The sequence below is a fragment of the Misgurnus anguillicaudatus genome, chromosome 13 (genome assembly GCF_027580225.2).
Source record: "Misgurnus anguillicaudatus chromosome 13, ASM2758022v2, whole genome shotgun sequence".
NCBI classification, from domain to species: domain Eukaryota; kingdom Metazoa; phylum Chordata; class Actinopteri; order Cypriniformes; family Cobitidae; genus Misgurnus; species Misgurnus anguillicaudatus.
In genome coordinates, this window is record NC_073349.2 from 32,334,985 (window position 1) to 32,362,629 (window position 27,645).

Sequence of the window (27,645 nt, forward strand, 5' to 3'; positions counted from 1 at the left end):
TTACCTGCTGAAACTATCCTGCAGTTGTTGTGTAGTGTATAGTTGGTGAGTGACATCAGCTGCTCGCTGCTCTCTGATTGGTTCCTCTACTGGGTCTCCAGGGGAACGCTCCAGTAACTGATGCAGAAGACAGGAAGTGATGTGTGAGTGTGTGTATGTGAAGCAATTTGATAAAATCCATCACATGGTGAAATTTAACCAATTGTAGTTTTTTATACAAGATGAAAGCTGGCTTTAAGACCTTTCTAAAGAAAAGTTATGGTTAACTGAAGACGCCTGATGATTTTTAGGAACAGAATTTTGAGAAAAACAAGAAGAGAGGCCATGAAAATGAAAGCAGAAGAGTTGAGTATCACTGTACTGGGGTAATGGCCAAAAATACCAAAGATACAGAATGATCAATTTGAGCACAAGGAACACAAAACACTTGCAAACAATTGAACATTAAGTGCCAGATTTACTAACAGCTAACACAAGCACAAACATTCATTTTGTCATGAAATAACAACTGTCTGTCAAGATTTTGAAGACATCATCTCATGTAAAGCTGCTTTGCAACAATTAACACTTGTGAAAAGCGCTATATAAATAAAATTGAATTGAATTGAATTGAATTTACTAAAGATGTGCAGTGGATCATTAGCGCTGTAAAGGTGTGGTCTAGTTATTATTGCATATGCATTTCTAGGAGTTTCCCTTGCAGAAGCAACATTTATGGGATTCATGCAACGTCATTTACCAATGTTTGCTCGTGTGATATTACTGATATTTGTGCCATTATTTAACGCAGAAAAAGGCGTCAAATCATTTTGCACTTGAAGTGGTTGCAATTGTTGCTAATAGGAGAAAGAGGCATCACAGCGATTAAAGAACACGTGGTACAAGGCAGAGGATTTTTTAACATGTAACGCCATAGAGGATATTGTTTGCCAGATCATGTTATTTAAGTAAATAAAAGAGGAGTCACTGGAAGTCACACAATAGCAGGTGTTTCAAAACTTCTTGTAAACTTTCATGGTTTTGTCCTCCGGTTGTTTTCAGTGTCCTAATGGCTTCATTAACTGGGATTTCACACCCCGAATTTTCGACTGTGACGTCCGTGGTGCTGAACTTAAGCTCATCAGGTGTTAGTAGATCACCCGCACCTGAGGAGCATCAGCTCTGCTTATTTGCGACCCTGTGCCCGGTTGCATGAAAGTCCTTAAGCTAAGAAATCCCTTAAATATAAGGTTAAGGGTGTCCTTAATAAAAAATGGGTTGCAAGACAAACCCTTAAGTGAACCTTAAGGCTGTCAATAAGTATTTACCCTTAAATGCTAAAGTATTACCTTAAGTTCTGCTATGCATTGCTACAAAGTCCTTAAGTCACATTTTCCCTTAAAAACTTAAGGGACTATAGACGGTTTCATCGGACGCACGTGATACACGTCTGGATCCGAACTTTACTTCTGGTTTAGTTATTTTAATGGTCTGACTAGTTACTAAACTGATCTCTTAAACAAATGCTTCCTCGAAAAAAAAACAAATGTTTTGGTTTCATAGGTAATCTGTGTGTTGTTTTTTTGCTTGTTATATAAATAAACTACGTTTAAAGTTACGTGCGAACGCGACAGCCGCTTGTTTATGTTGTTACTGCTGAAACCGTCAATATCAGGGATTTTTTCTCCCTCAGGGAAACCCTAACTTAAGGAGTTTCATGCAACCGGGCACTGAACTCATTTGCGCTGCTCTTAGTAGATTGTGTTGGTCATTATGGAAATCAGCTGTAGCACCATCTTATTTCATTTGCTCCTTTTTAGTAAAGAACCCGCAGATACTTCCACTCCCATCACTAATTTACCCCGTTTAGTAAATCTGGTCATATGAGTATAGCGGTTTGTTTTAACATTAAATGTATTTCACTTATTTAACTCATTTTTATTATAAGTCTTTATTATACTCTATCAAATACGGTGTTATTATATTAACTAAACCACAGCTATTAACTTTCATCGTCAATATTAAAGTGGGTTTGTGTTCACATCATTATAATAATCATCACTGAAGTGACATAAAACAATCACAGGACTGAAGGTGATATAAAATCTATCCAGCAGCTTTCTACCCAAAATACATCCCTGCAATTTATCATTAAAGTGAGCAGATACTTCAGACTTTTGTTGTTCTCGTGTGCGCCGTGATCTCACGATAATGTTGCATAAAAATACTTTGCGTGTCGTAGTTTACACAGGACTGGTGAGAAGTGTGTACATTTACAGACAGTTGAGGTTTTTTTTGTTAAGCTATGAGTGATTGTGTTGTGTTGCACCTCCGCCGGTCCAGGTCTCTAGTTTTCTGCATTAAATAAGTGAATTTTGCCGAGAAGATGGATAAGATGTTATAGTAATTTTGGCAAAAAACTGATTTTTCTGAAAAACTTTCAGTGTGACATCCGATGGGTTTTCCCAGATGGCATCATGTATGTTGTTTTGTGTGTCTGCGTGTGTTGTAACTTTGATACATAATACTGCAGCTCACTCTGTCTGTCTTCATTAGAAGAGGAAACGTCCATCTTGCTGGGCGGGGCTTCCTCTTTGATGGGTGGAGCCTTCTCTGATTCACTACCGTACAACACTACAGAAGCAACGCCTCTGCCCAGCCCACTATCTGAGCTAGAGCTGTGATTGGACCGTGACTCTGTGAAGGCGTGGCTTAATCTTTGCCTCTGATTTACATCTCGGTTCTGATCAACTTTGCTATGATTTTGATGACACCGACTGAGATTTGGGTTAAGGTCCTGGCTTTGGTTCAGTTGGGTTGTGTTGGGCTCTTTCATCTTTCTCTCTGCGCTGTTCTCTCTTTCTTCTGCAATCGCAGGCCTGACCCACAATGCACTGCAGTCACTGACAGCTACAACACACACATAGTGGAGAGTATTCACACATGGAAGGTTTTCTCATTAGTGTGTGTGTGTGTGTGTGTGTGTGTGTGTGTGTGTGTGTGTGTACCTGTCAGATGAGTGTTGTCCAGCACAGGTTCCAGAGGTGTAAATGAATTACTGCAATTCCACAAATCAGAATGAAACTGTGCTTGTCCATGTGTCTCTCGCTCGCTCTCTCTCTCTCTGGACAGATTCAGAACTACCGCCTGTGTAACTGAGACAGAAAACATGAGTATGTGCATGTAAATATATGACTCTGTGTGTGTGTGTGTGTGTGTGTGTGTGTGTGTGGGGGACAACATATACCTGGCAGGTGTGTTTCACTTTTCAATGTATCTTGCAGAGAACAGCTGATTTTAGAAGGTACAAACACACTCTCCATCTACACACACACACACACACACACACACACACACACACACACACACACACACACACACACACACACACACACACACACACACACACACACACACACACACACACACACACACACACACACACACACACAGGATCATATTAATTATAAGAAATGTTGCTGAATTTTTAAATCTGACATGATACTGTAAGTACCAGCTCTTGATTGGTCAACAGCTGTAAAGCCTCTGCCCAATGAGAGCGCATCATTCCCTGAAGCCGAGACACAAGCTCCTCCCTCTGCGTCTCAAGCCTCTTTTTTAATGCTGCCATGGAAACCAACTCCTCCTGCATCTCTGACAGTCTACACACAAACACACACACAAATGTACTACACAAACACACACACAAATGTACTTCACACACACACACAAACACACACACACAGTGTATACGTACTTGTTCTGGTAATAATGTGTAAGATGTTGTAGTTTGAGGTCTTTCTCCTGTAACTGTGTTCTGAACTGATCCAGCTGTGACGATAAATCTCGCTCGTGTCTCGCACTCAGATCCAACAACTGCTTCCTTTAACACACACACACACACGTGCGCACACACACAGAGACAAAAAGACACAAAAGACAAAAGAGATGCGGGTGTGTTTCTGTCCACTTAACAAATGCATTTTCAGATAGATGCTTGTGTACCCGTGTTGTTCTCAGTTGTGTGTTGTGTGTGTACCTGTGTTGTTCTCTCAGTTGTGTGTTGTGTACTCTGTTCTCCTCCTGTATGACTGACAGTTGATCATTGAGTTTCTGCTCCACTGACAATCGAAACTCCGCCTCCATCTGTGACTTCAGTGACTCAAATCGTGTCTATGAAACACACACACAAACACACACATACACAGTCATGACGTCATCACAGGACGAGTTGTGCACACATTAGTTTGTGAATTACCTGCTCGACAGCTCGGTCCAATCTCAGACTGTCTCGGTCTCGTCTGGTCTCTTCCAGATCTTTCAGCAGCTGCTGTGCTCTGCTTTGGGCTTCTTCACGCACAATCACTTCCTGTTTCACCCGAGACTAAACACAAACACACAAACACCCACAAACACACACACAGTCAGTGTGAGACATAAGGCTTTGTTATAAACCTTCATGAGTTGCATATCTTGTAGTCATCAATGTTGCTCATGTTGACCTCAATATTACACTGAGATTCATCATCTGACATTACATGAGATGTGTTTTACAACTAAACCAATCCCAGAATGCATTGCCTTCGACAGAATACACTGATCATGGGTTTAATTCAACACTGGAAACAAACTGAATGTGTGTGTGTCTCTCACTCTCTCTCTCTCCAGCTCTTGTGTGTTTTGTGTGATCTGTCTCTGGAGTTCTTGGTTGTGTTTTTCCAGAAGTGTGTGTTTGTTGTGGGACTCAGTTTGGAGTGTCAGAAGTTTCTCTTTCTCTCTTTTCACATCATTGTTGAGTTTCTGCTCTGAGCGCTGGAGATTATCTACACACACTCGCAGCTCTGACACCTGCTGCTCCTGAAACACACAAAGACAAAGAAGTACTGAAGAGTAAAGCTGTGTGCGAGTACACGTTTAGCTTCAGTTAGTTCATGTCAGGATAACCAGCAGAAAAATCTTCTCAATGGAGTCATGGAGACGTGATTGTGGTAGGATGTGTATGTGAGAGTGTTTGTGTTAGTTACCAGTTGTGTGTTGGTGTCCTGCAACTCTTGGTTGTGTTTCTGTTCTTTCTTGAGCGTTTCTTCCACACAAGAGAGAGTCTGAAACACACAAACACACATTTACATAGCAGCGTCACACAGTGTGAATGTATTAAAACTGTTGTGTAACTCTCAGCATCCACCGACCTGCCTGAAACACATTTCTTTATTAGCTTGAATTTGATGGTCTGAGCTACACACACACACACACACACACACACACACACACACACACACACACACACACACACACACACACACTTGTATACCTCTCTCTGTTTATGAAGTGTTCGCTCTGCTTTCTGCTTCTCCTCCTGCAGGACTTTCATCTCCTCACTTCGGTCCTGATCATGTCTCCTCCAGCCCTCCACCACTTTTACCAGCATCTGACACACACACACACGCACACACAATAATAAACACTCAGTGTGTCTGTGTGTGCGTATATATGTGTGTGTACGAACCTTGTCAAGTTGTTCGATCATGATGTCTTTCTTGCGGTCAGCAGCTACAGCGAGTGTAAACTGTTGCTGAACCAGAAGAACTTTATTCTGAAGAGACGACACCTGCTGCTCACACACCTGCACACACACACTGAAGAAACTTATGTATGGTAGTTTTCACCACTGAAATCAATTGAAGGTTCTAGACACTGGCCCACCAAAGGATGTCCGATTAGAGACTAGGCGAAGACTGTCAATTTCTGGGAATAACCCTTTTATTGTTACCACTCAACTGATTTCTATGGATGAGTGTATATTAGTGTGGTTTTCTATAAACAAAGATAAAAATATATACATAAGTACAGACATAATAATATGTTGCCAAATTAAATACAGCAATGATACTAACACAGTGAACTATAAACAGATAAACTGTTTTAGACTTAAACCAAGACTGAATAACAGCGACATATAGGTTCCATATTATAGAGCTCACTCGCATCTGAAACCTGACACCTTGTTAATGGTCTCGTGCAGCTGGCGCGAGGCTGCTCTGTCTACACTAGGTGCGCCGGCGCATTGCAAACAATTTAAACTTAATAAAATACAACAAACATCTAAATATACTTCTCACGCTAACGTTAGTTATTACACGTATGAATAAACCGTATGAGTAAACATAAACGTATACATTTAACGTTACATCATGCACGTGAACAATTTAACATCACTGTCGCATTTATACATGATTAAAACTCTTAACACACATGTATTTAAACATGACACACTTACGTCAGCATGTACGCACAACACTTCATCAAACCGGCAAATGCACGTCTTATTAATTATACTGCAGCAAACTTTGATAATGTCTCCGCATCCTGCTAAACTCCGCTGCTGTCTCTGTGAGGGCGGGGTAGATCACTTGCGCTGTTACCTGAACGCTGATTGGTCCAGGCAGGATAACTCGTGAATGTGTGTCTCGTTGCATAGCGGACAAACAGAGAGTAAATGGAATATTAGTGTAATATATAAAGACTGTTTTAAAGCAGCCCCCATATTTCCATGTGAAATATGTACATATATAAAAGGCTTCTATGCTGCTGTGAAATGTATTGTTATTCTATTTAGTCAGGAATTGCAGTTAATTGTATAAGCCGTGCAACTGGTCTGGTGTATGTTTTGTCCCCCACCTTAACTCTGGCTACCCTCACTTTAGTATCAGCTCCAGGGATGATTTCTTTGACTTGTCCCACCGGCCAAAGAGCTCTAGGTAATTGGGGGTCGATAATCAGTACAGTAGTACCAAGTTGGATGTCTACTGAGTCCTTCTGCCATTTCTGACGATTCTGAAGACCGGGGAGGTAGAATTTAAGGAAACGTTTCCAAAATTGGTCTGCAAGGATCTGACTATGACGCCATCGACGTCGGCTGACCAACTCAGACTGTGGGTATATTGTCAGAGGGAGCGAAGCGTCTGGCCGCCCCATCAGGAGACAATTTGGAGTAATTGGGTCTGCATCTGACACGTCCGAGGAAGCATAGCCCAGTGGTTTTGAGTTCAAGATTCCTTCAATCTCCACAAGCACCGTTTGGAGGACCTCAAAGTGTACTGATTGAGCTCCTAGAGTTACCCTGAGGGCATTTTTCAGTGAGCGGATTTCTCACTCCCAGCAACCTCCAAAGTGCGGGGAGTTTGGAGGGTTAAAATTAAATTGGATCTGTTGACTAGCTAATTGTCTTTGCAGTTCTGGGACTAAAGCTACAAATGCTTCCTTTAGTTCCTTTTCACCTCCCTTAAAATTGGTGCCTTGATCTGACCACAGCTCATGGGGTTTCCCTCGTCTTGCTGTGAACCGTCGGAGGGACATAAGAAAGGAGTCTGCCTCGAGACTATGCAGAAGGTCAATATACACTGCACGGGTGGTAAGGCACTTGAATATAATTCCCCATTTTTTCTCGTTGCGACGACCTACTTTCACTACATAAGGACCAAAGCAGTCCATGCCTGTTGAATAAAAGGCAGGTTTAAATAGGCGTAGCCTGGCAGGGGGGAGGTCTGCCATTTTTGGTACTTCTGGTTTTTTCCTCCATTTTTGACACTCAAAGCATCCTCGCTGCCAATGTTTTATGGCTGCTCTGCCACGAAGAATCCAGTATTTCCGGCGAATTTCAGCAAATACCCTCTCAGCACCTGAGTGACAGAGTTTTGAGTCATAGCTTTGTATGATAAGATTAGTGATGGGATGTTTAGGGTCAAGCACGATAGGGTGTTTACTGTCTGGATCAAGATATGGACTGTGCCGTAGACGTCCGCCCACTCTGATTAAGCCTATCTCTGTATCGAATTCTGGGTCTAGATCTCGTAGGCGGCTATTACGAGCAAGGGGTTTGCCATTCTTTAGTAGTTCAAAGTCAGATGGGAAGCATTCCTGCTGGGCTTGTTGCAGAACAGTCATCTCAGCTGTTCTATAGTCGCTGGCTGTTGGGCTACTGTTCGCCGCCCCGTGAAGAGCGGTAGACTCTACTAGCTCCTCAAAGGTTTTAAACTGACTAAAATCTGAGAATGTAAAGCAGGCTAAAGTACTACAGGAATCCTTTTTACGTACTTCAGTATCATCTATGGCCACAGGGTTTGGACATTTTGGCCACAAATTAGATGGATCTTTTAGGAAATTTGGTCCCTCACTCCAACGGCTGCTTGTACCAAGCTCCCAAAGGCTCTTACCCCTTGTGATGTCATCAGCTGGGTTACTTACTGAAGGCACATATCGCCAGCTGTGTGGTTCAGTGAGGTCTTGGATTTCCGACACTCGAGTACCCACGAAAACCTTAAACCGACATGAGTCAGACTGCAACCATGTGAGGACAGTGGTGGAGTCAGTCCATAAGGTGATGTGTTCTATGCTCAGGGTTAACTCTGTTTGAAGTACTGTAGCGAGTTGAGCCCCGGTAAGAGCAGCACACAGTTCCAAGCGAGGAACAGATTGTTGTTTTTTGGGAGCTACACGTGATCTTGCTGTTATGAAAGCTACCTCTACCTCCCCATGCTGATCCTCAGTCCTGAGATATGCAACTGATCCATATGCACGCTCCGAGGCATCGCAGAAGATGTGTATTTCTCTTTTACTCATCTCTGTGTCTTTCAAGGGACTGGAGTAACATCGAGGGAGGTTTATATGCTGTAATGATGGTAGCTCTTCTTGCCACTCGGTCCAAGTTTGCAGTAAATCACTGGGCAAGTGTGGATCATCCCAATCACGTTTTTTGTCCCACAGACGTTGCACAATAATCTTGGCTCGTGTGGTATAAGGAATGAGATAACCCAAAGGGTCATACTGACTAGCCAGAATCTTGTAAATATGTCTCATGGTTGTGTCCGTGCTTCCGATGGACCGGTATTTGTAGGAGATAGAATCAGTCTCCTGGTTCCAGAGAAGTCCCAGAGTGGATTCTTGCAGGTTTGTTCGTTCTTGAGAAATCCAAAGCTCTGTACTGCCAGAAATAGCCTCTGCTGGAAGGTGACTTATTGTTGAGAGTTTATTGCTGGACCACTGTCTCAGCTCAAAACCTCCATCTGCCAGTACATTCTTGATTCTGTCAACAAACTGTTTCGCTTCTTCTGTTGAGGTGAAACTCTGTAGACAATTGTCTACATAGAAGGATTTCAGGACAGAATGGCGGATGTCATCACCAGGTTGGCTATTGTCCAGCACGTGTTTTTGCAGGGCAAAGATAGCACAACAAGGGCTGCATGTGGTGCCAAATGGCAGAACTTGCCATTCATACACACTGGGTTGTTCCTGCAATTTCAGATCTCGCCAGAGGAACCGCAGTAATGGTCTGTCTTCTGGAAGTAATCTTATCTGGTGAAACATTCCTTTTATGTCACTGCTGACGGCAACTGAATGTTCTCTGAATCTGAGTAGAACGGCAAGTAAAGATGGGCCCAACACCGGTCCAGGAAGCAAATACTCATTCAGGGATGTACCCCGGTGCTGGAATGAGCAATTGAAAACTATCCTGTTCTTCTCATTGTGCCGCACCATATGGTGTGGGATGTACCAGGAGTTTGCAAATCCTGAATCTTCTGACTCAACATTATCTGACACTTTGCTCACATAGCCAGCATGATCTAGTTTTGAAATTTCAGCTATATAAGCGGCTGCTTGCTCTGGATTTTTTGTCAGTCTTCTCTCAGTAGATCGCAACTGTGATAAGACTGCTTCTTTTGGTGCTTTCATTTCGGGCATGTTTTTAGCACGCAAGAGGGGAGTTGCATATCGCTTGACACCATCCACATTGACCCTGATTGTTTTAGTTTCTAGAAGTTCCACTGCCTCCTGGTCCCTTTTGGAGCGAATGCAAGCTTTTTCGCTGCGCCATGGTAGGACATCCATTTGCCACAATTTCTCCACTTGTTTTTGAAGATCTGATTGTGGGGAGGAGACTGAGGTAAACAGGCATTGTTGATCAGTCATCTCTAACCGCATGTGTTGAACCGGACCCTGTAATGTCCAGCCCAGACGAGTTTTTACAGCAGCCGGTCCCCCTGGTGGTCCTAGCCTCACCGGTTCCACTGGGGTGATTAGATGGGGGTAATCAGACCCGATGAGTAGGACTGGACAGACTTCATTAAAGTCATGCAGGGGAAGCCCTTTAAGATGCTGATATTTCTCTCTCAAAGTCTTTGCAGGGTGTGTGTGTTCGGCTAGACTTAACTTTTGAGCTGTGAAGGCACCCTTAATGAAATATCGTTTACTGGGCTGACCTATTGGAGAGACTGTGAATGAGACTGTGGCACCACTGAGTACTTGCAACTCCTGCCTGACTGTTCGCAGTGGGAGGTCCTCAGGCTGACCTTTGAGGCCCAGCTGTTGAGCAGCATTGTGGAGGATTATGGTCCTTTCAGATCCATCATCTTGGATAGCGTATGCAATCATCCTACGTTTCCCATTTCTAAAGATCACTTTGCTGATTTTCAGTAATACCTTCCGATTGGCTGGGGGTTTATGAATGAGCAGAATTTCGTTCATAGTATTCAGCAGACAGGAGTTTGTTGCCTCTGATTGCTCTACAGTGGGATTCAAACTCTCCGCACCCTTGAGACTGATGTCATGTAAAACCATGAGGTGTCGACTATTGCACTGTTTGCAACGCATTTTGAGGTTACACTCTGCTGACTTATGAGTTCTACCACAGCGCCAACATCTGTTGTTATCTTTCACCCAGCTTCGCTTTTGATCAGCAGTGAGCTGCTTGAAGTTGGTACAGTTATTTAGCGAGTGTTTGCTCTGATCACAGTATGGACAGTAGGGTTTCAAGGTAGGTTTTGAAGATGAAGCTGAAGGTGTAGACTCTGAGCTCGCTTTTTCTGTGCCCAGAAAAATTGTGGTGCCTTTAGTGGATGTCTTTGGCGCTCTCATCGTCTCTCTGTTCCGTGACACCGGGGCTCTACGGTTGTCGACTGCAAATCTTGTGCTATCCTCCTGCACCTCAATTTCAAACTCCAGCCAGTCTGAAAGGTCCAACAAAGTAGGAATAGGCACACTCTGAGGATGTGCAAACCGCCTGAAGCCTGATCTCAAATCATGTGGCAACTTCCCCAGCAATCGTGAAACGTGTGAGCCACACTGTAGTTCGTAGCTGCCATCACTTCCTAACTGCTCCAGCATACCAACCAGTTAACGAACTTTGAGAGCAAACAGTCTAAAAGCCTTTATATCCCCGCTGGCTATGTTTGGACCATCCATTAATTCTGCAATGCGTTGCAATGCCAGTTGGTGTGGTTGACCATACTGCTGGTTTAAGGCGGCCATTGTCTTGGTGTAAGGATATTGTGAATGGCTATATGAGTCAGCAATGAGTAATGCCTCCTCTAATTTCAAATGGTCCATTAGAATCTGGAATTTGAATCTTTCAGTTGCTTGAGCAGGTAGGATGTTGTCCAGAGCAAGTTTTAATCGTGCAAACTCTCTTGGGTTAGGGTGCACAAAGTCAGGTATTGTGGGGGCTGGACCTCTATACATCACCTCTTGCTCAGGTGGGGGTGATGGGCTGTGTGGCTGACATGGTATTCCACAGTCCTTGGAGGTGCTATACGGGTCCCACCTTGAAGTGTGTCTGGATGTTGGATCTTGAGAGTCATCCTCTACTGATGCGTGAGCTCCTTGGGGTATGTAGTATGGAGAGGGACTTAATTTAGTTTGTGGGGCCACCGCTGGCGTTGAATGTTGTGTAGGCACTGTGAGCCTATCCCTCTGAGATCTGAGACTCGGTACTGGTACAGGTCTGAAGCTTATATCATCAGACTTGGCATAAACGTGAACACGTGGTGCAGGTATAGGATGTTTTGGACTATGCTGCCTTGACGGGATGATAGGTGAAAGAAACTGAACAGTACCATGTTGCTGTCTCATCTGAATTTGTAATTGTTTCATTTGTTGTTTGAGTTCGGTGAGCTCCTGTTCATATTGATCATTTTTGCTCTGAAAGGTGTCCCTTTCCTGCTGTACCATCTGTAGAGTATGCTGCATTTTATCATACGATTTGCGCATCTCCTCGTTCTCCCTTTTCAGTTTTTCTGATCGGGTTTCCCACTGTTCTTCATCTGACGATCGGTGCGGACTGTCAAAATCAAACTCTGGTAGGTTTGGGATATGAGGAGCTGCATCTTCTTTCTCTGTGCATTTAGCCCGTTGGGTTGAAGACGTGAGTGGTAACATGGGTTGTGAAACAGCTTTTGGGAAATTGAAACCAGTGAGGTCGTAATCCTCATATCGTGCGGGAAGAACCATTTTCCTTCGGACTCGCACATTTGGTTCATCCTCTGTATTGTGTGACATCTTCTACACCTTTTGTAAGTCAGTATCCGGCTCGAAGGACCATGAAGAAACTTATGTATGGTAGTTTTCACCACTGAAATCAATTGAAGGTTCTAGACACTGGCCCACCAAAGGATGTCCGATTAGAGACTAGGCGAAGACTGTCAATTTCTGGGAATAACCCTTTTATTGTTACCACTCAACTGATTTCTATGGATGAGTGTATATTTGTGTGGTTTTCTATAAACAAAGATAAAAATATATACATAAGTACAGACATAATAATATGTTGCCAAAGTAAATACAGCAATGATACTAACACAGTGAACTAGAAACAGATAAACTGTTTTAGACTTAAACCAAGACTGAATAACAGCGACATATAGGTTCCATATTATAGAGCTCACTCGCATCTGAAACCTGACACCTTGTTAATGGTCTCGTGCAGCTGGCGCGAGGCTGCTCTGTCTACACTAGGTGCGCCGGCGCATTGCAAACAATTTAAACTTAATAAAATACAACAAACATCTAAATATACTTCTCACGCTAACGTTAGTTATTACACGTATGAATAAACCGTATGAGTAAACATAAACGTATACATTTAACGTTACATCATGCACGTAAACAATTTAACATCACTGTCGCATTTATACATGATTAAAACTCTTAACACACATGTATTTAAACATGACACACTTACGTCAGCATGTACGCACAACACTTCATCAAACCGGCAAATGCACGTCTTATTAATTATACTGCAGCAAACTTTGATAATGTCTCCGCATCCTGCTAAACTCCGCTGCTGTCTCTGTGAGGGCGGGGTAGATCACTTGCGCTGTTACCTGAACGCTGATTGGTCCAGGCAGGATAACGCGTGCATGTGTGTCTCGTTGCATAGCGGACAAACAGAGAGTAAATGGAATATTAGTGTAATATATATAGCCGTTTTTACACACACACACACACACACACACACACACACACACACACACCCACACACACAAGTGTGTGAGATGGGTAATAAATATCAGTAATAATTCTTCTGAGTCACCCAAACTATTCTTAAACACACATACATATGAACTCATCTACACTTCTGTAAATATGTTTCGTTCAATGATTGATTTGATAATTAGTTTTTTAATAATGTACAGTTAAGCTCAACGCCACGTCAGGATCCTGATCATCCCATTGCTCTTAAGTTAACACATAACATGACCTGTCCTTCAACCCCTCATATAAACATCATTACCTTACGCTGTGATCGCTCTCTCTCCAGACTCTCTCTCAACATCTGCAACTCTGACACACTGGAGTTTGTGTCCACAAGTCGAGAATATCGAGGAAACAACTCATCCAGAGACACGGCAGCACTGAGACACAGAGAGAGACAGACAGACAGACAGCTTAAACACACAAACAGACAGACATCTTAAACCCAAACATGTGGTCTGTTCACCTGAGCAGGTGTGAGGTCGAGTCGCTGTCATGTGAGTCATTCAGGAGGTGCTGGGACACAGGAGCCCTAAACTCTGGAGGGTCAAAGGTGAAGGTCAATCACTCAAACCACATTCAGAAACACATGTGACCAAACAAAAACAATGATTTTCAAACTTATTCAGAAAATAAAAATGAATCTGATATAGAAACAGATTTTGTGCTTTATCAACACACACACACAGATGTAGTGACGTCCGCAACATGTTAATGTTGTATTGCGGTGTGTTGTTGTGTTTGTATCGTGTGCTTACCGTGTCTGTGTGCAGCTGTTGGTTTGGATCTCAGTATAGATTGTAAATGTGTCCTTACATTCTCCATTTCCTCTATATGCATCCTGCCACTCTACACAAACAAACAAACAAACAAACAAACAGTAACACTATAATGGATTTGAAGTCTTTAAGATAAGAGTATAGTGCTTTGTGTTACGCTGATGCACTCAAATGCAGTTCATGAAGAAACCTCAACAATGAACATTTTGGAGATTTCTACGTTTTTAAAAACTGATGTGTTAAATAAACAAACACTCATGATGTAATTCAGGTGTTTGATTACAAAATCCAAACTGTGTTCTGTTGAGGGTCTTTTTTTTATAAGTGATGTCGTCATTCCTGTCAGAGATTTTCTAGGTTACCGTCATTTGCGCTGATCCGTTTCTTTTCTCCAGGTCCATCGCTTGTGACAGGCCATCACCCTCTGACACCACCTCTGACCCCGCCTCCTGTGATCCAGAGCCAATTACTCCACGGGAGGAGGAGTCTGCAGTGAAGCCCGCCTCCTGTGTCTCTTCCAGCCCATGAGAGAGAAGAGGGGGCGTGGCTGCCATCATTCTGAGTAGACAGTGAACGATACACAACATTATGAGCTTTCTCTCAAACGTCTGTTTTTCTGCACCATGTGATGCTGAATACGTGTTTCTGTGTGACGTCACGTGTCCATACAAGAGCGACCTAAACTTTCAATCAAACTCTTCTTCTGTACCTGGCAGCAGTGTGACCTTTGACCTCCTGCTTTCGGCTATGCTGCAGTGAACTGTAGAGGCGGGCGGTGACCTCACGAGATGAGGACAATGCTGACAGTGGAGAAGACGGCCATGAGCGAGTAAGAAGAGAAGACTGATGAAGAGTTGATGCTGGAAGAGGCTCAACATCACTGAGTGCATCATCATCATCATCAACATTCTCTTTGCTCACTGACATCTCACTGTGAACACACAGAGACAGACAGACAGACAGACAGACAGACACAGACAGAACACACACACACACACACACACACACACACACACACACACACACACACACACACACACACACACACACACAATTTTCTGTTTTCATCATTTATATTTGACTGATTGTAACATGAACACTAGTTTATAGAGCACAGATCTAAAACTCTCTGTCAATCAATACTGAAGCTTCATCATTACAGATCTCGCAGCTGATTTTGTATTTCGTTGCCATTAAACGTTTTGTTTCATTTAATGTTTTATTTTGCTTACTTCGTTTTAATGAGATCCTTTGAATAGTTAAAGAATTAAATTAGAATTTGAATCCAAACATGCGTTTCTATAGTAACTGCACCAAACACGGGAAAAACATCGAGAATTATTTTACTAACATTTACCTCACTGTGTCAACTAACTTCATTACAACATTTTCATTTGACAGTACTTAAGAAAGTTCATGAGAGACAGAGTGAAAGTTTTCAGAGATTTAAAAGTTTAAGAAAGTTTTGACAAGAGTTTATTTACCGTTCGTGCATCTCGACCAGATTCCGCGCTTGAAAACGCGCCATGACAACAACCATGGAAATACGTCATCAAACCGCGACATGAACCGAACCGCTTCCGTTTAAACCATAGATATGTATAAAGGCTAGATGGCTCAAGGCGGAGTCCTGGCGGCCATCTTACGACAGGGCGCTCGCTCACTCGTAGCATTGAGTTTAATGGTGCAGGTACTTTTAAATGACCATAACTTGCTCAATTTTCTACCGATTTTCAAACGGTTTGGGTTTTTACAAACGTTATTAACGTGGCTATAATTCTGGATGCTTTAACATGTTTCATGAATTTTTATTTTTATTTTTAGTATAGGTATGCAGTGTCATAGGTACATCTTTGACGTTTATAACAAACCAAACCGTTTGAAAATCGGTAAAAAATTAAGCAAGTTATGGTCATTTAAAAGTACCTGCATCATTAAAACTCAACGCCACGAGCGAGCGAGCGCCCCGCCGCAAGATGGCCGCCAAAATGCGGACGCTGCACTCCATTGGCCAGCAGCGCGGACGAGCCATCTAGCCTTTTTACATATCTATGGTTTAAACAAAGAACTTGGCACTGCGTCCCAAACCGCCTACTTCCATACTATATAGTAGGCAAAGAGTACGAGAAGTAGTGCTTTTCGCCTACTATATAGTATGGAAGTATGCAGTTTCGTTGCATTCACAGAATTTTCTTCATCTCTTTATTTATAAAAAAAATATCTCTTTATTTATTAAGGTCGAGGTTGTCCTTATTTGAATTTCATGCTGATTTGTTTTTCCATTTCATTGAAAATGTCTAAAAATTAAATTAAATACAAAATAAGGATCGAAGGTGTATGATCGCTTTATGCTACCTACACACTGAAGTGTGCTTTATTGTATCCTGAACATTCTGGCAAATATTGCGGGTCATCCAGGTTTTCTATGCATGCAGTAAAGTTGCATATATCCATGATGACAGTATGCATGTAATATACTGCAGACTATTATAAAAGTAGAGTGCTGTTCATAGCATTATAACATTTATTATTCAGTCATCACTGATTTATAAAGCACCTTTACACGAAAATAAAGCATGGTTTTACAACAGTAAGGGGTTAACATGTAATCTGTTAATAATAGAGTATGACTCAACAAAGTTTGATTTGCCATCAGATCTCAGTACAGCTCTTTATTTCCTATAAAATCTTAACGAACAGCACAGATTATATCCAAACTAAAGTCTGACTCAATGTTTCTTCTGATCAAATACTCATCTTTACATTAAAAATTAAAACAAACCACACAGATGTATGCAGAGGATTTAATAAAATTTTCATTTCAAACACACACACAGACGCACAAGCGCACTGAATCTGATGGAGTATACTTTAATGAGGAATAGACCAGACAACTTTCTGAGCTACACACAGATGGAATGATAGAAAACCATACAAACGCGTGTAATATATTACACAAACACGCGCACACACACACACACGCACGCACACATACACGCAATCATCATCATCATCATCTTGTCTGCTTTATGCACCAGTTTCATGTGCACATGGTGTAAAAGGGAAAGTGTCCATATGAAAATGATTTCTTGGGTTTTACAAGGTGATCTTCGTATTACGAAAGCTGGAATTATCCCTAAAAAAAAAAACAAGACAGACAGATGCTTAGAGACTCTGTGTGTGTTTTCTGCTGTGAATCAAAGTTCACAAATAACTGAACAGAAACAACCCAAGACACTAGTTATTATTACAATACTGCAATAAATGAATACAAGAGAATTTCACTATCAAATACTTATGCCCCATGTGTTACTACATGAATGGTATTTGATGATACGCAAATACTACTTGACACAGGACAAACTGCCAATCGATTAGAAAATATTCTTCATGTTTTAAAGTATGTTTTTTATGAATGGTAGTTTAATAGGTCAATATTACCTTGTATAAATCTTTTGTATTTACAGGGCTCCAGACTAACTTTTTTCACTAGGAGCAAAGTGGCCCCCAACTGAAAATTTTAGGAGCGCAACAAGAAAATTTAGGGGCACACACTGTAAATCAACATGCTAACAAAATATTCACATTTCTACTAATTTCCACTGTATTACTAATAAATACTTTAATGATAGATGCAGAAAGTACAATGTGCCGTTTTCCAATTCAGTGTCACATCAAAAAAAAAAGGTCAAATTTACTGGTCGCACATGTGCGACTGGATGTAAAATTCAGTGTAGTGCTGCCACTAACGACTAATTTTCTAACGAATAATCTTTCGACTAATTTTTCGAATAGTCGACTATTCTAAACGACTAATTAAAAAAAACTCAAGTGTTTGTTATTTCATTGTGTCCATTTTATTTTGAACCCACCGGTGTCATAAACAATATGAATAACTTAAATGTTACCAAATAAAAAATTACAATGTAAACAATATAAATAATAATAAAAACTTCCAGTGCAAAGTAGATGCTTAACAGAAATATGAAATGTTTCACTTCTACTCTTTGATCTTATATTGCATTTTAACACAACTGAATGCTATTTTACATATTATCTGTTCTGTTGTAGCCTATAAAATAGTGACTAAACATGACCCATCACCTCGTTTTTATCCAACCAGCTGTTCCTTTAACTGCTGCTAAAATCCTGATTTAGATATGCAAAAATCACCATACATTTACATTGTAGCTTTACTGCTGTTGCTCTTCTCATAATTGTTGTTGTGTTTTGAGCCATTTCTTGATTTTAAATGCGAGTGATATAGCGCAGACAATTCGGTGCAAATTCAGAAATATAAGAGAATACACTGTAGTTGTTACATAGACTACAGAACACGGCATACAGCATTATAGGGAGGGAGAAACTCGCACACAGACTCACACTACTGCTAATCTTTCTTCAAGTCATGTTAACTCGATCAGTCGTCTTTGTCAGAGACATCTGTGAATGTTGACGTTTACGCAAAAAAGAAAGTACATTAAAAACACTGCCACCTTTTCACTGTCACGTAAGAGAGAGGCGCGCGCGGTCGAGGCGCTGCAAGCAACATGTGATAGAGAGAGAGAGAGAGAGAGAGAGAGAGAGAGAGAGAGAGAGACGCGCTGAACACTCGCAACAATGAATTGAGCCGTTTAAAATAGTAAAATAAAAATGTAAATGGGAATCATGAAAAATCGATTTGTTGCGTCCAGTGTTGATTCCGTGGCGGAATCACGAGCAAACACTGATAGCCTTTAACATCCAAAGACAGAGTCATTGTACTTCTCAAAAGAGTTAATAAAACAGTACTGACTAGCTCGCCGTTTCATTAATAATCATATAACAGTTACTTACGTTGTCCTATTCTCTGTGGGTGTATCGTCAATAACTCCCGAGTGTTTTCGTTTGAGATGCTCGTGCATTGTCGTTGTGCTCCCGTGATAAGCCAGCGACGTTTGGCACGGTGTAACAGACCACTCTTTTATCACAACTTGGCTTAAAATACTTTCATACTTCGGAAGCTTTCCGACTCATAAATCCATAGACTCACCTGCCACCGCCAATTTTTCAAAATTAAAGCAGTGAAGGCAGGGGGAGAGGGAAGAAAGATGATAGCGTAGCAGATTAACCAGCAGGGCGCGCACAGCGCACAGACTGGTGTGGAGGTGAATTACATTGAGCCATTTGAGACATGAGACAGAATTACAGTGGGCCGTTTGAGACGGAAAAAAATAAATATGTGACTCCTCGACTAAAAAAATTGCCGTCGACAAATTTTCATCGTCGATTACGTCGACTACGTCGACTATTCGCGGCAGCACTAAATAAGTGGCACACTCTAAAATTTTGGTGGCAGTCTGGAGCCCTGATTTAGCTTCTAAAAACTAAATCTAACTTTATTTTTATTTATTTAGTGATTATTTTGTAAACAATACTGTCCAACAGTTGTGTGTGCGTTTGTGTCATACTTGAGGCTATCGTTGTGCGTCTTGTACTCCATGATGGTGTTGGGTGGCAGGTTCAGCACGCGCCGCAGCGTGTCTCTTATTCGTGATGTGGTAACTTGATCATTGGCCGTTTTATTCCAAATCGACAGAATATCCTCCTGTAGCAAAACACAAACAGCGGCACATACACGTCATACACACTGCGGTCAGATGTTTGTCTCTACAGTAATGTTACAGACAATTTGCTAATGAGTTAACTGGTGAGTTATCTTCTTTTTTATTTTTCTAAAAATCTTTGAATGATATGAATGTGTGATGGTGCCGTCCGAAGAGGCTGTACAGTACCTGGAATCGGATGGACACCACCACCCCACAGATCTCTTCCCCCACCATGAACTGTTCCCCCAGCATGGCCAGGATGATGTTCTCCCAGAATCGTGATGCCAAACCTTTCCGCAAGCGAATAATCCACTTGCCGCCGTTTTTATTTGCCTCGTCCTAACACAGACACACACATCTTTAAAAACAGTCACACACCACCATCACAACACAGCTTGACATTTTACTGCCGTTATGGTGTAATCAAATGAAATACAGATTCTCCAGCAGGTTTAAGTGTGCACAAACAAACATTCACCCAAAAAACATTGACACACACACACACACCTCCCACATGGGTTTGATTCCCTCTTTAAAGAGGTGAAAGTCACTGTGACCCGTCAGGTCCCCAGGTCGAACAAGATGACTGTAGAACTTCCAGAACTGTTCAACCTGAAGTTAAACAAGCAACAAAGAAAACCCTTAATGATGCTTACAAGAAAACCGATAATAAAGAGAAATAAGTGTAATAATAAACACCGATGCCACTGTTCCCATTTGTCTGATGTTCTGCTCGTAGCTCTGTGTGTTTGCAGGTCTGCTGGGTGTGCGGCGCGAGTACCAGAAGGTGTAGTTATACTGCAGAGGATGTTCACCTGCACCTGGACTAATCGTCTGGAAAACAAACCAAACACGACACATTTCAATTCTCATTCATGTTTGTACGGAGTCTGGTGAGTTGTTCTCGATCATAACTGTCTCACCTTACGTCTGATGTTGTTATTATTGTTGTTTATTGATCCTCCATCGATTTCATTATGGTCCTTAATCTCCTCGTGGTCACCAGAGTCTTCTTCTTTTAAACTACAAATGTAACATTAGCTTTTATCTGCTTATATTTTTAAATGATGACATCATATATATGTGTTCAATGATAAGAACATCTCTTTACTTTCAGACGTGTTGATGATTTTAATAATATTGAAAGATTTCAGTAGTTTTGTTTTAAGTAGTGTTTTATATGTGAATCCAGTGAGTCTGATTGTTTAAAAAGATGTGAATTGATGCAGAGATGTAACGCTGTTGTTGTTGTTGTTGGATGTGAATTAGCAGTTAGCAGCTCACTTCACTTACTGTTCAAACTGATTCATTTTTCTCTCGCTCCTCTTCAAACGCGTTTTGTTTTCTTCTTCTCTCTATAAACGCAAATCTCCGCGTTAAAACAACTTTAATTATACAAATACAAGTTTATACTGTAGCGATCGGTAACGATAGACTCGTGTTTTATATCATAACACAAACTCAGTGCAGCAGGCTCTCTCACTTTTCTCACTGCACATGCGCCAAAATTATACGGAGGCCGAGAACCGACAAACAACGAGTTTGAGAGAAACGCGTCTCGCCTGCCATGCAACAAGAAAACTGTAATGTAAAACTTCTCATATAAACTCATGTTTTTGTGTTTGTGACTACAAATCCGTCAGTATATAATTGTTTATTTTATTTGTATTAATATTTTATGTATTTAAGTTTCAGTTTAGGCATATTTTCAACGTGGCTTAATGCATTAAGACAATGATACACTAAATTCACTATACACACTATTATTCATTGCTGATTGCACAGTACAGGAAGGTAGAGCTCGGTACAGCTCGTGTTTGTGTTTTTTCCACTGGGTTCAGTACAGTTACACATCGGTTAAGGTCAAGCAGAAGAGTCCAGAATCATGTGCTCGTGTTCATTGAAGGAAACAAAACGGTGCATTTTACTTTCGTACTCTGGGTCTGGGATCTGCTTGCCTGTACACAAGAATGTTTGATTTATAAAATGTTTGTTGATTTTGGTGTTATCACTCTAAACGACACATTTAGCGTTTTCTTTCAGTGGTTTTTATGTTGTTTTAGGCAGGTATGTAATTTGGTATCTGCTTGTTTACATCACTTACAACGTGTTAATGTAAAATATGACATTATTCTTAATATATAACGACTTTATTCCCGAAACCTCACCACTTTATTCTCAAAATATTACGACTTTCCATACAGCAAAAATATTTCCAAATATAATTTAAATATATTTCAAAATATACAAAAATGACCCAAAAATAAATGTAAAACATTTACATTCACGTTGCATTGAAAGAAAAACTTAAGAGTAATCATAGGAGTGTTGAAAAGATTGCATTTCATTGATTTACCAGCAGAGGTCAGACTTTACTCACTATAACTCTCCACGAGTCTCAGTTTCAGTAAAACATTTTTTTATGTTAGGATTGACAAGATTTTCATCAAAAACAAGTTGATATTTAAATGTGTAGAGATGCTGATGTAAGCAAACAGAAGAGAAAAACATGTTTAACACTAAACATCTGTTGTCTGGTGGAGAGATTATGATAGTTTAAACGTAATGGACATTAACTCAACACACTAATGTTAATGTGATGAAGATGAACGAGAGGAGATGTCTGATAATGGCACAAAGACTTGATGAACACAGTTTAAATTTTTGTAAACTGATCAAATGACAACTATATCTATTACAGCCACATATGGTTTATGTTAACAACTAGCTAAATAAATCTCATGTTATTCCTGTACTTTCATAGATTCATCTAAGAGCATCATGAAGACAAATCTCACATGAATTCTTCTCAGTTTGGGTGTTCAGTCCAGTCACATTGTTTAAATTCAGAAGTCTTAGTCAGAGAGGATTGTGGGTAAGGGGGGAGAGGGGGATGGCGTTAAGTCTGGTCTCTATCAGAACACTCTCTCTCTCTCTCTCTCTCTCTCTCTCTCTCTCTCTCTCTCTCTCTCAAATTCTTGCCAGATGTGTGCACTGACAGATCAGAGAAGAAAACCACTGCACACACACACACACACACACACACACGTGCGCGCACACATCATTACAGCTGGAATCCATTGAGAATGAAAAATGATTAGAAAGGTTTACACCCTCTAAACTAAAGACATGATGAGTAAGTTAACTGCAGTAAACAGCTCAGCTCCTGACATGACATAAACTTCATATAAAGTCATCATCACAGTCCTGCTGCTGTTCCAAACATCTACACTGAACAGCAATGTTTCACGTGCACACTTTCCATAAACATAGAGGAAGGTCAAAACTCACACGCATGAACTCTCCAGATCACAGCCAGAGAGAGAGAGAGAGAGAATAAATGAGAGAGTGTTGATGGAGGATGACATATAAAGATGAGCTGTACTCTGTGTGTGTGTGTGTGTGTGTGTGTGTGTAGACAGGAAGTAAGAGCTATGCTGCCATGACGCCCATCAGGATGTGAGAGCTTAAGCCCCTCCCCGCTGAGGTCACAGGTCAAATGTCACAGGCGTCGCCACTGAAAGAACACAAGATAACCTTTATATGAATAAAGAATGATGATCTAAACTATATGTGATATGTTTCTGATTGTAGCACATACATCTAAACACAATAAACCTCATAAGTTCAGTTTGACATTTTAAACATTTTTCACAAATTCTTGAGTTAATCTGAAACAGAAGAGAGAGAGAGAGAGAGAGAGAGAGAGAGAGAGAGAGAGAAAAGATACACTGAGAACAAACATGTGTTTAGAGTCAATCATATAAATATATATGTGTGCTGTTTCACAAACCCCATGTGTGGGTTTAAACTTCTGCCAACACTCCGCTCTGTGTGTGTGTGTGTGTGTGTGTGTGTGTGTGTGTGTGTGTGTGTGTGTGTGTGTGTGTGTGTGTGTGTGTGTGTGTGTGTGTGTGTGTGTGTGTGTGTGTTTGTAACAACTGAAATGACATCACGCACACTCTCTCTCTTCTGATGTGTGTTTCATAAAAAGCTCATATGTGGTTGGACTTTCCCTTCAGATGTAAACAGGCGTCATTTCATCAACAGCATAAACAGCAACACACAAACACACACACACAAACACACACACACACACACACAGAGTATTGTTCAAGTGTTTCCCCTTTCGGAGCCACAGGATTGGCTACAGATGTGATGGGTGCCCGTCACTGTGGAGACAGGAAACCCCACACACCCCTGCTCATGAGACACACAAACAGACATACACACACACACAGAGAGACACACAGTGGATCTGGTCTGCATTAGTGTGTGGTTTTCACCTGAAAGTCTCCTCCAGTGCTCACCTGGTTTAATTTGATCTCTCTTTCAGACTCGTTTGATTTCTCGCTACCGTCTGCAGAGATCACAAACAGCTTTCAGCAGATCAAACTTTCTACACACACACACACACACACACAAACACACACAAACAAACACACACAAATACAACATTTCAAGGTTTGAAAGTGATAACAGAGTCTTATCTGGGAACTGTGTGATATCAGGTGGAGTTTAAACAAATTCAATATAAATATGTGTAAATGTGTGACGTATGAGATTTTATTTACAAATAATTAAACCAAACACATTGATCTTATTTAAACTTTCACTCTAAACATGTCGGAGTTATTTTTGACCCATAATAGGTAAATATTGGACAGCACTGCTGGGTTAAAAATGACCCAATGCTGGGTTGTTTTAACCAAACTGCTGGTTTATTTTTTTAGAGTCTCGTTTCTTGGCCTAAAGCCACAAAGAAAGATCTCATTGTGAAAGGTTTGTGTTCCTTACAAATTAGCTAATCAAATATAAACACTTGAAATATATACTCATATATCTCCTCATAGCTGTGTGATATAAGTGAGATATTATACATCCAAGCTGAATATTATCATAAATAAAATTCATTTAAAGACCTGATAAAAGACCTGAACAACCTGTCAGGAGAATTATTATAATTCAGAGTTTGAGATGATTGCTGGAAAGAAGACGCACAAGAGACCCCTCTCACTCTCTTGTGTCTGGACCTAAAACCCAATGGTTTATTTTGTGTATACAGAACTTAGTTGTGTGGTTCAGGTGTTGTGCGGTTCAGGTGTTGCGCGGTTCAGGTGTTGTGTCTTTAACATCTGAAGACATTTACACATTTGGCAGATGATTTTATCTAAAGTGACTTACAGTGCATTACAAGGTAATCATTTTTTCCAACATGTGTTCCTTAGGTTTGAACCCATGACCTTTTGAGCTGCTAACACAATCCTTTACAACTGAGCTATACAGGAGCACGACTGTGAGGTCATAGTGACTGCACACTGAAGCTCCGCCCATCACCCGCTGCAATGCATTATGGGAGGTTGAATCGTGAGCATTCATTGAACACCTGGTTGAGCTGCTGATCAACTTACAAAAGCCAACAATATCTCAAAGAAACATGATTACACGTTTAAACTAAATCCTTCATGTGAACACTGAAATCTTTCCTGTCTCAGATAGAAACTACTCACTTTAAATCCATCACACACACAAAAACACACACACACACACACACACACACACACACACACACACACACACACACACACACACACACACACACACACACACACACACAAACAAACAAACTGAGTCTTAACTATATGTCTGTTAAAGATGTTAGAAGAAAAGCAGAGATGGAAGTGTGGGAGGTAAAACTGTAATAATTTACCTCAATGACACTAATGACACACACACACACACACACACACACACACACACACACACACACACACACACACACACACACACACACACACACACACACACACAATCATCCTGTCAATCACATACACACGTGTGGGGGGGCGGAGTCTCTCTGAGCTGATTGTAATCGGTTTTACAGATCCATGCAGAATTTTACCTGTGATGGCATCCACAGGTGTGTCTGTGCGTATATGTGTGTGCGTGTGTGTGTGTGTGTTAGCGTGTGTGTGTGTGTGTGTGTGTGTGTGTGTGTGTGTAGGGGGTTTAATAAAGACTACACTGTGTATTATAATCTGACTCTGAAACTCACTCTTTGTCTATGAGAGACCCTTACTGATAAAGCTTTGAGTGTGTGTGTCTGTGTGTGTGTGTCTGTGTGTGTGCGTGTGTGTGTGTGCGTGTGTGTGTGTGTGTATCGAGTGTCTCGTGAGCCGGATCTGTTCCTAATTGATGTCATTACAGAAATAGCAGCAGGAAATCACATGACCTTCAGTGAGTTTATCTCTTAGCCAATCACACGCTGACTGACAGCTACCTTCATTACCTGAGAACACAGGTGTGTGTGTGTGTGTGTGTGTGTCTGTGTGTGTGTGTCTGTGTGACATTCCACAGGTAAGAAAGAAAACAGTTGCTGGCTGACAGACAGATTCCACCTTAATATTTGTTATTATTGTGTTATTGTTTGTTTGTTGTTTTATGTATAATGCTTTGGCAATATTGTAACTACACACAATCATGACAGTAAAGTTCATTTAAATTGAAAATTGACCGGCGAAGAAAACTGACAGAGAGACACATAGACAGAGAGATAGACAGACAGAATATGTAAAATGATCTAAAAGTTGAATTGATTTAACACACACACACGCACATACACGCACATACACACACACACACACGTGCGCACACACACGCACATACAGTAGTTTGACTGTAAGGGTTAGATGATTTCAATATTCATATTTATTGTGGTGTTAGGTTGCCTTCATTGTAAATCAAAACCTCAAACTGATGAATAATCCATTTATGATGTAGGGGAGAGCGGGGTAAGTTGTCACACGGGTAAGTTGTCACACTGTTAATAACTCCAACACTAGAGGCTCTATCTCAAAAATCAAATAGCCACTTTATGTGACTTCTTCTTCTATAGTGAACTTCCTGTTCACATGTGGTCAAGATCACTGTAATCTGAGGTTAGCACAATTTTCTTATTTTTCTGCTTAAAAAGTAAAAAAAAATCACTTTACATTTTATGCAATACAACTTTGTTAGGTGTGAATGTTTAAAATGATTATTTTGCACAAAATAGAGGAGACCGTAAAGTGTCTTTTGATACTTTAGCTAAAGTGATATGATGAGCTAAACTTGAGATTTAGACAACATTAGCACACAAGTAAGTATGGGGCAAGTTGTCTCAATGACTTTGGGGCAAGTCGTCACATCTGACAACTTGCCCCTGTACAAACAAACACATCGAACATGCTCAGAAAACATGATATAGAAAAGAATAAGCCTCAATCTAGCAAAAAGCTGTTTCAAAAGAAAGGGAAGCAGAAATCTGGACCTATGAAAAACAAGGCAGCTAAAAGAAGAAAAATCATGCAAGAGTCATCATCAGATGATGAAGAGTGCTTCTGCCTCGTCTGTGTAGAGCCATTTTCAAGGAGTCGTCCAAAGGAGACCTGGGTAAAATGTGTAAAATGCACCAATTGGGCCCATGATGCTTGCACCTCAGGCCAGGCAATTTATGTGTGTCAGAATTGTGATTCTGGAGATGAGTCCTATTAGTCATACAGGGCATCTGTTTTGTTCAGAGGTTAAACATGTTAAGTTAAGCAAGTTATCTGCAGCGTTCCATTCAGTTATCTGGTTTTATGTGAAAGCCATAGAACATTTGAACCAAAGTTCAAAGTAAAGTGGTCTTGCCACTTAATTGAAATGTGCATTATTTGGATTGAAATAATTGTTTTTCCAGATTCTCCAGGCACGGATGTTTATATTTCCAGTTTGGTTTGAGTTTAAAAATTAAAATCAATATTCACAATTAAGTAGTTGTGTTCTTATTTTTAGATAATCTAGTGTGACAACTTACCCGCCCTAGTGTGACAACTTACCCTCCGATGGGGCAAATTGTCACAAGTGCACAGTCACTATTCAACAGTCTACAACTCTGTAATGAGATAAGATATAAAGATGTTATGAATACAACATATGTGCCCAAGACTTCCTTCTTTCATTTGGTATGA

At 40.9% G+C, this 27,645-nt stretch overlaps 2 protein-coding genes across 2 annotated transcripts; both read right to left on the reverse strand.

The window, feature by feature from the left end:
• On the reverse strand, positions 1-15,686 carry cntrob (centrobin, centrosomal BRCA2 interacting protein). Its single transcript, XM_073874845.1, has 18 exons — positions 15,551-15,686; positions 14,776-14,997; positions 14,429-14,624; positions 14,046-14,136; positions 13,754-13,826; positions 13,547-13,667; positions 5,486-5,602; positions 5,291-5,407; positions 5,004-5,081; positions 4,633-4,836; positions 4,238-4,363; positions 4,019-4,152; positions 3,737-3,862; positions 3,494-3,641; positions 3,227-3,302; positions 2,988-3,134; positions 2,488-2,889; positions 1-113 (listed from the first exon to the last, which is right to left on the reverse strand). Exons 1-18 carry the CDS (start codon positions 15,604-15,606, stop codon positions 1-3), a joined length of 2,547 nt encoding a protein of 848 aa, XP_073730946.1. The 5' UTR covers positions 15,607-15,686.
• A 1,231-nt stretch (positions 15,687-16,917) lies between these two features.
• On the reverse strand, positions 16,918-21,163 carry eif4e2rs1 (eukaryotic translation initiation factor 4E family member 2 related sequence 1). Its single transcript, XM_055189514.2, has 7 exons — positions 20,948-21,163; positions 20,578-20,677; positions 20,354-20,488; positions 20,162-20,266; positions 19,841-19,993; positions 19,517-19,653; positions 16,918-17,202 (listed from the first exon to the last, which is right to left on the reverse strand). The coding sequence occupies exons 1-7, from the start codon at positions 20,962-20,964 to the stop codon at positions 17,163-17,165; spliced, it is 687 nt and encodes a 228-aa protein (XP_055045489.1). The 5' UTR covers positions 20,965-21,163; the 3' UTR covers positions 16,918-17,162.
• Between the last annotated feature and the right edge of the window lie 6,482 nt (positions 21,164-27,645).